We start from the raw sequence: 9676 nt of genomic DNA on the forward strand, positions 1-9676 counted from the left end.
GGAGGTCTCCACGTCCCCGTTCCCTATCGCAGGGCCCTCCATTGTATCGGTTTCCCTGGTGTTTCCCTTTATTATTTATTTTTCATCCCAGACTCCAAAGACACTAATAGGAAATTTAGATTGTGAGTCCCAATGGCAACAGCACCAGCAAAATATAACTAATATATAAAAATAAATAAATAGAAATTGATGCTCTGCCACAGTCAGGTGGCACAAATATCAGTTTTGTAGACTACTATTGTCAGAAAAATGTAAGGATAGTAACACGGGTAGTTGACTCAAAGGGAGTGGAGGAATGCCGTTCTGCTACAGGCAACACACATGAAGGAAACCAAACCAGGAGTGTACACATTTCCAAAAATTAGTGGCAGACACCACCAAAGTGGCATTAATGTCACCACAGTAGAAATAGTATAATAGGAACCAAAAGGTCTTCCACGACACCCAAACCAGCAGATGGACAGTTGGACACCCATCCAGGAGTGTTCACATTTCCAAAAATTAGTAGCAGACACCACCAAAGTGGCATCAATTTCACCTCAGTAGAAATAATATAATAGGAACCGAAAGTACTTCCATTATACCCAAACCCAGCAGATGGACAGTTGGATACACAACCAGGAGCGTTCACTAGGTATGAGCTAATAGCTTTGGATAACTCCTTATCTGAATAGCTATAGCGCTTACCGAATAGCTGCATCGGGAACCCAGATTAACCCAGATTACTGAAGTGCTCCTGATAACACTGCACAACAAATTTCAGGGAAGTTCTTGTCCCCTGAGAAAATGTTATTGTATCTTATAGATTTTGATATGCTGAACACAAATATGTGCTCCAAAAGTCTGTATAATATCACGTAAGGTTTTTAACCCCTTCATGACCTGAGCTTTTTTTTTTTTTTTTCATTTTCATTTTTCGCTCCCCTTCTTTCCAGAGCCATAACTTTTTTATTTTTCAGTCAATATGGCCATGTGAGGGCTTATTTTTTGCATGCCGAGCTGACATTTTTAACGTTACCACATTTTTGCAGATATGTTCTTTTGATTGACCGTTATTGCATTTTAATTCAATGTCGAAGAGACGAGAAAAGCATAATTCCGGCGTTTTGATTTTTTTTATCGCTACGCCGTTTAGTGATCAGGTTAATTCTTTTTTTTATTAATAGATCAGGCGATTCTGAATGCAGTGATACCAAATATGTGTAGGATTATTTTTTTTTTATTGATTTATTTTGATTGGGGTGAAAGGGGTGTGATTTGAACTTTTACATTTTTTTCTATTTTTAAACACTTTTTTTTAATTTTGGCTTGCTGCCTGCCATAGCGCGATCGTCTCTGCTACATAGAGGTGATGCTCAGATCACCTTTATGCAGCAGAATTACAGGTTTGCTATGAGCGCTGACCACAGGGTGACGCTCATAGCTATCTGCCATCAACAACCATGGAGGTCTCAAGGAGACCTCTGGTTGTGATGGGAATGGAGCGATAACCCCCAATTATGTGACAGGGGTCGTCGCGGCACGTATTTCCGGACTGGGGCCCGGAAGTGCATTTAAATGCCCACTGTCAGAGTTTGACAGCGGCATTTAACTACTTAATAGATGCTGGCGGATCGCGATTCCGCTCGCGCCTATTGCGGGCACATGTCAGCTGTTAAAAACAGCTGACATGTCGCGGCTTTGAGGTGGGCTCACCACTGGAGCCCACTTCAAAGCGGTGGATACTGCCAGCTAGCGTACTGTTCCGTAAGCTGGCAGTAAGGGGTTAAAAAAAACAGTTTATAGACTACATTATGATGTCCAAGACACTACATACATGTTCATCGATGTCAGTAGCAAAAGCAATTGTTCAAAAGTGTTTTCCAGACTACTTTTGTTTATAATCCATGTCAGATGCTTCTCAAATAAGATTCCAGCAATAGTCAGCCAGTATTGACGTACTCCACTTTCCCTGGTACCTTTTCTCCATCAGCGCAATGTCTTGGTGAAATCTTTCACCGTGTTCATCACTAATGGCACCAAGATTGGCTGGAAAAAAGTCCAAGTGAGAATATAGAAAATGCATTTTTAGTGATATATTGTATTTTATCAAATGATATGTGGTGAGCATGTTGTCCATGAGTTGTTCTAAGTTCGGTACCCTGCTGTTGACAAGGGAGTTGAAGATCACATCTTTAAAGGCTCTCCATGCCACTTGTTCAGCACCTTGCAAAAGACTATCAATGCTACTGACATTCATTATATCTCTGATCTGTGGGCCTATCAAAATACCTTCTTTAATCTTTGCATCACTTATTCTTGTAAATTTCTGAAACAAGTAAGATTCTTTGTTCATTGCTTTGATAAAATTCTTCATAAGCCCATGTTTAATTTGCAAAGGAGGGAGAAATATCTTTACTGGATCAACAAGAGGATTATGTTTAACATTCTTCTGTCCAGCAGCCAGGTTTTCGCGGAGTGGCTATTCCTTTCTAAAATAGTGCATTTCTCGTGCATGACTGTCCCACTCACAAATTAAACAACAATACTTGGTATATCCAAGCTGTAGTCCAAGAAGAAGTGCAACAACTTTTAGATCATCACATAAGTTCCAGTTATAATTTCTATAATTAATGTGGGTCAACAGTAACTCCATATTCTCATATGTTTCTTTCATGTGTACGGCATGTCCAATAGGTACAGAAGGATAGATATTTCAGTTGTGTAGTAAAACAGCCTTCAGACTTAAAACTGACTAGTCAATGAACAGTCGCCATTCCTTCGGATCATGTTCGTATCCAAGAGCACCAAACAACCCCAAGACATCGATGCAAAATTTGAACTCTCTACATGGTTGAAAAATTGATTAAGGTCTTCTTGAAGACTGCAAAAAACAGAAACTCTTGTTCCTGGTAATAAGAGATTCCGTTCATGCAGCCTTGATCCAAATTATTCTGCCTGCCTCTTTGACAATTTCAAATCTCTGACCAAGTCACTCAGATCAGCTTGACTGAGCAGATGTGGATTAGATGTAGAAGGCTCAAAGTCTGGGTGTGCAGCAGTTTCATTTTCCACTGACATTGTTAGTTCATCTTCGTCATCCTCCATTGTCCATACTTTGGGCGGCTTTGGAACACGAAGACTTTCATCATGTGGCACTGGTCTTATGGCTGAAGAACATTAGGATATTCTATTGATTTCTTGTTCTTTGTTGAACATCCTGTTACATTTGTAAGGCAGAAGTAGCAATCTGTTACATGATCTCTCTGCTTTCTCCATATCATTGGGACAGCAAATTGCATTGAAGGTCGTGATCCATTCAGCCATTCTCTAAGCATGTCAGTATTGTCCTTTGATTCCTCCCCTGTCCAGGAGATGTGGTATGCCCGTACACTGTCAGCCGAATGATTCACTGCGCCTGCGCGGAATTCGAACAATAAGTGCTTGCATATGTGTAGATCAGCGATTTATGTTATTTCAGTGGAAAATTCAGAATATACAGTTTCTGAAAAAGTTCATATAAGAGTTTTTAGAAATATAACAGAATATTTTATTGTTTCGCATCATTTCTCAAAAACCTTACATGATAGGATAAATCTGAAGTCATTTCTGAAATCAGCATGAAAAAAATCTATCCGGAACACTCAAAATAGTCCGAGGGACAAAACCTTTGTAACTCAGTGTAATCAGATGTTCGGCGCGGCAGCTGCATGTGTCTCGGCTGAGTGACAGTTACAATACTTACATGGAGAGCAAAACAAACAGGCTTTCCATGCATATGCTGTGACTGTCTCACAGCCATGACACATGCAGCTGTGGCGCAGAACAGCTGATTATCGGGAGCGCTCCAGTTATCCGGGTTCCTGATGCAGCTATTTGGTAAGCACTATAGCTATTTGGATAAGGAGTTATCCAAAGCTATTCACTCATCCCTAGTGTTCACATTTCCAAAAATTAGTGGCAGACACCACCAAAGTGGCATCAACTTCACCACAGTAGAAATAGTATTAAAGGGGCTTCCACTGTTAGAATCTGCTCAGTTTGTGACTATCCACCATTTTCTTGTAGTGTTTTGGCTGCTGGTCTTTTTCCCTGGTGCTGGATTTGCCTTTGGTCAGGTGATTGTATCACCCTTTATTAATCTGCACCTGTCTCTCATTCCTTGCTGGACAACAGTGTTAATCCGCTTGAAGTCTGGCTTGGAGCCTTGCTTTGCTCTCTGTGTGTTTAATTAGTGCAGTTCTGGGACCTCTGGTTCCACTAGCCTCAATTTCTGTTTTCAGTTTGCTTCTGCAGCCTTCTTTGTGTTTTTTGTTAGGAGGTGACCCGTTTTTGTACCCAGCCCTTATATCTTTCAGGGACCCCTTCCCCCTATCTATAGGTCTTCGCTTAAGATTAGCCTAGCATCATCGGTGGGTCTGTTCACAAGGAATGGGTCGCCCACTCCATCATAGGGCGCCAGCCTAGCCGCAGTGCAGGGTCAGTTTTCCCCCTCCTATCCTAGTCCTGTGCTGCAGAACCGTAACATCCAGTACACCCAACCTAGCAGATGGATAGTTGGACACCCAACCAGGAGTGTTCACATTTCGAAAAATTAGTAGCAGATACCACCAAAGTGGCATCAATTTCACCATAGTAGAAATAGTATAATAAGGACTGGCAGGTCTTCTTCTACACCCAATCCAGCAGATGGACAACAAACCAGTAGTAATAGCATTTCCAAAAATTAGTGGCAAACACCACCAAAATGGAAACAATTTCACCACAGTCGAAATAGTATACTAGGGACCAACACGTCTTCTACTACAGCCAACCCAGTAGATGGACACCCAAGTAGGACTGTTCATATATCCACAAATTTGTGTTAACATCTGCAGCAGCAGCAACAGTAGGCACAGAAACCCCACAAAAGATATCACAGACTGCTATTATGCGAGAACAATGCAGACCACTAAACACTACAAGATCCAGTAACAGAAGTTGTCAGTTGTTTTTTTATAGGACGTGACATTGTTGGTTCATTAGTGCTTTCACAAACATTACCACCTACCCCACATACACCTTGAATACCAAGCCTAATCCCATTTCCACTATGACCTTGCTTTTTCCCAGTCATGTTGCTCATATAGTGTGGCAGGTGCAAAGTATTAGCAACTACAAATTTGATTTTTTTACTCTCCACAACCTCTGCACGCAGCTGAATTTCAGTGGTACTTAATGAGAAGGTGAAATATGGCGTGATGAATCGCATTAGTCACAGAAGAAAGAATTGTTTCAGTGTGGATGAGACCTGTATGACAAAGAAGATATGTTCCAAACAATTTCAAAATTAGATCTCCCCTACTGTATTACATTAATAACAGAAGAAATTTTCTTTTTGGTGTGTATGAGGCATTTATAACATAACATGTCTGCAGACAGGTTTAATTCACCGCCACAAAATTACAATGTGGGATATGATGGGCTGTATCACATTTAGCAACATAAAACTTTCTTTTTTCATCTGCATGAGCTCTGCAGACAGCTTTATTTCACCACTACAAAATTACAACTTGGGATATGTCAAGATTTATCACGTTTAGCAACAGATTTTTTTTTATTATGTTAATGTGCGTGAGATCTGCAGACAGCTTCATTTCACCACCACAAAATTACAATGTGGGATATGGCAGGCTGTATCACATTAAGCAACAGAAAAACTTTTTTTTTTCATCTGCGTGAGCTCTGCGGACAGCTTTATATCACGGCCACAAAATTACAACGTGGGATATGGCAGGTTGTATAACGTTTAACAACAAAAAAACTATTTTATTTTTTTAATGTGTTGTGGTCTACAGACATCTTCATTTCACCACCACAAAATTAGTTGGATATGGCAGACTGTATCACGTTTAGCAACAGAAAAGTATGTTTTTTTGTTTTTATCTGCATGCGCTCTACAGACAGCTTCATTTCACCGTCACAAAATTACAACATGGGAAACGATGGGCTGTATCACCTTTAGCAACAGAAAAACTTTTTATTTATCTACATGAGCTCTGCAGACAAGTTTATTTCACTGCCACAAAATTATAACGTGGGATATGGCGGGTTGTATCATGTTTAGCAACAGAAAAAAATATTTTTTTTTAATGTGCGTGAGGTCTACAGACAGCTTCATACTGGGTATTTTGTCATAGCCACTTTTTCTTTTACTATACATTTTGTATAACACTATAATACATTTTAGACAATACTTTAAACTCAGTTATTCAATATTTGCAAAAAAGCCCTTAACAATAAATGTCAAGTGGATAGGTACAAGCACAGAAAGAAAAATATGAGGGAAGGCCACAGGATAGCTGTAACATATGACGTTGTCAAATTGAACTAATAAAGCAGGTGGCAAAAATAGATATGCTGAGTTAAATGTCAACATTTAATATATACTGCTCAAAAAATAACACTTAAACATAGGATCCTATGTTTTGTTTAAGTGTTCTCTTTATTTTTTTTGAGCAGTATATATATATATATATATATTCTACTTTTCCAACAAAACTAAACAACTTTCCGAAATTGATGTAATAAGAAAAAAACTAGAGAGATACTGTACATTTCTAAAGAGTCAGCACTTCCTACAGGGTGCCCTGTTGTGATGTGCATTCATATTAAAAGAAACAGACAGTCACAGATAAATGTCACAATTTTGAGGAAGTTTCTTTTGTATTTTTAAAGCACAATTACTCCCCTATTCACAGAATATTAGGTAAATCATTTGGGATAGGTAAGCACATTGCCAGTAAGTGACACTGATTTTATTTTTTTTTTTCTTTTTAAAAAATATTGTGCTGGCTTGCTATTGCTTTCGGTGTATGAAAACCGAGTCAAAAAATTGGGGGCACATCGAATAACCAGAATATCCAAGTAATAATAGAAGCAGAGAAACTCAATTAAAAATAAAATAACAACCTTTATTTATTGTACAAAAATACATACAAGATAAAATAAATTAAAATCAGAAAGGTAGTATAGGACAAAGATATATTCTGCTCAGGCCCCAGGTAATCAAACAATAAATATATTATGCACTGAAGTTTAGAATATGCTTATAAACAGAAGGCCAAGTGGACCAAAGTCCATCCATGTGGATGAAAGAAAGTATATGCGATGAAAGAAAGTATATGTGATAGTAATGTTGCAAAGTGACAAAATAATTTAAATAGGGCACATAACAATAAATAAAAAAACAATAGTAACCTCTAAAGATCTGGGAGGAAATGGATCAGATCCCCAACAAGCTTTTTGCATTAGCTGCTTCTGGGGTCCCATTCCTCTCAGGTTTTTACTAGTTGCTATTGCTTCTTTATTTATTATGTGCCCTATTTATATTATTTTGTCACAATATGACATTACTATGACATATACTAACCCTCATCCACATTGTGGATGGACTTTGTTCCATTTGGTCCTCTGTTTATACCGATATTCTAAATTTCAGAGCATAATATTTTTAGTGTTTTTATTACCTTGTTCCTTGGCTAAAGGGATATCTGTGCTCTATACTCCATTCATGATTTTCATATATTTTATTATATATGTCTTTTTGTTCAATTAATAGAGGTTGTTTTATCTTTACCTGGGCTTTTCTGCTTCTCTTTTAATTTGGATGTCCTGCTTTCAGTGTATGAAGAAAAAATGTGTAAAGTGTAATTCAACCACAGGAGGACAAATGCCAACTACAAGATATCATTGATCACCGCCTGGCACTGCTCTGCTACTGCAGGCACCTCCTCTCTTCCTACTATCAATGGAATATCTGTTTCATTCACAAAATACTATACTTATATTGTATTTTTTGCTGTTGCAGTTGTTCAATACATTGCAAATACCATATGTGCACCCACAGGCCAGACACCCCACATTACCCAGCCACCTCAGTTTAGTAGGTTAGTAAGTGGTTGTTTATTAGTATTTTGCACCTGTGCTGCCCCCGTCTTTATCATGGGGACCTGCTGCTGCATTTTTGTCTGGACATGGTATAGTTGCTTTTTCTCTCTTTCAGTCATGTTTTGCTTTAGTTCACTTAAACCCTCACACGCACCTTTGATTCACAGCTTTTAGCCTACACAGTGGATAGCCAGAAAGCTGCCGATCTAGAATAATACATACGAGAAGCTTATTATCGAGATGACATCCAGAGCTACAGCAAAATCCCAGTAAGTGACATAGCTCTAGAATCAATGTTTCTGTCCTTACTTTAGGTAACTCTGAGATGGGTAGCAAAAGCGTGGTAGTTGATCTTCTTTATACATATGACTGCAACAGGAAAAAAATGTGACCAAGATTCCACAAGAAGAGTGTTCTTAATAGAGATGATATCTAAACTATCCCACTATTCTTTTCACAGATGGATGAAAACGCTGTCTTTTACTGGAATAAAACAGAAGTCACATTCTTCATTCTTGTGGGATTTCCTGGCACTTTTGATATGCAGCTGTTTTACTTTTCTGTCTTTTTGGTCCTTTATATCCTAACAGTGCTGGCCAATGTTCTCATAATCACAGTGGTCAGCCTAAATACTCACCTTCATATTCCGATGTATTTCTTCCTTAGTAACTTTGCAGTACTGGATACCTGGTGTTCCACAGCAGTTATTCCTAAAACACTTAGCTATCTGATCACACAAAACAAGGTCATTTCACATTCTGGTTGTCTCACCCAACTTTGCTTTGTTTTCTCTGTAGGCCCTACCGAATTCTTTTTACTAACTGTTATGGCTTATGACCGATATCTTGCAATCTGTTTCCCTTTACAATATGCAACAATGATGAACAGTCAGTTTTGCCTTTACTTAGCCATTTGTTCCTGGATGTGTGGCTTCTTTACTGGTTGGACATTGACTATCCCAACAGCGATGCTGAATTTCTGTGGACCCAATCTCATTGATCATTTCTTCTGTGATTTTATTCCTCTGGTAAAACTTTCCTGTTCTGACACATCAATCAGTGAAACAGTTTTCTTTTCATTCGCTTGGGTAGTTGTGCTTTCCTCATTGATATTTATAACAATCTCCTATTCTTACATAATTAAAACTATACTCCAAATTACATCCAGTTATGGCCGCCAGAAAGCCTTCTCCACATGTGCAGCCCACCTTACAGTGGTCATAATATTCTATGGAACTGTTATCTTCATGTATGTTCGTCCAGCAGCCTCATATTTCTCAGACAAAGACAAAATCATATCTTTGTTTTATTCTGTAATTACTCCACTTCTAAATCCCCTTATATACAGTCTTAGAAACAAAGTATTCAAGAAGGCCGTGAAGAGGACACATCAAAAATTATGTAAATCTATTAACAATGTATGCCTTAATTAAAAAATGCTTTGATTGCATTTTTAATGAAAACAGTGCTGGAAATGGCCTAACTCACAAGAGGAGAGGACATCTGTAATGTAGGCTCTTGCCAGAATCATGTCTATTCTCCTGCTTAGCGACTTTCAAGAACCGGATAATGCTCACCTACTATTATTGATATCTGTCAAGATTGTTGCGATACTACTTTGACTGGAATTGAAGATGCTAGTAAAATCACTTCAAGCAAAGGAGAGCTAGAAGCCACAGATCGTGCTCGAGCCTCTGCCATGCTGGCTCGTTCTATTAGTCTTAGTGAATAGGCTATAAATGTTGAAAATTTGCCAGGGGAGTGAAAAT

General features: G+C 38.5%; 1 protein-coding gene across 1 annotated transcript; it reads left to right on the forward strand.

Annotated features, from left to right (window-relative positions):
* Positions 1-8368: 8368 nt before the first annotated feature.
* LOC141058668 (olfactory receptor 6F1-like) lies at positions 8369-9340 on the forward strand. Its single transcript, XM_073554856.1, has one exon. It carries the CDS (start codon positions 8369-8371, stop codon positions 9338-9340), a length of 972 nt encoding a protein of 323 aa, XP_073410957.1.
* Positions 9341-9676: the final 336 nt, after the last annotated feature.

Source organism: Dendrobates tinctorius, unplaced genomic scaffold (genome assembly GCF_039654945.1).
Source record: "Dendrobates tinctorius isolate UK_male_01 unplaced genomic scaffold, ASM3965494v1 ptg000213l, whole genome shotgun sequence".
Lineage (NCBI taxonomy): Eukaryota > Metazoa > Chordata > Amphibia > Anura > Dendrobatidae > Dendrobates > Dendrobates tinctorius.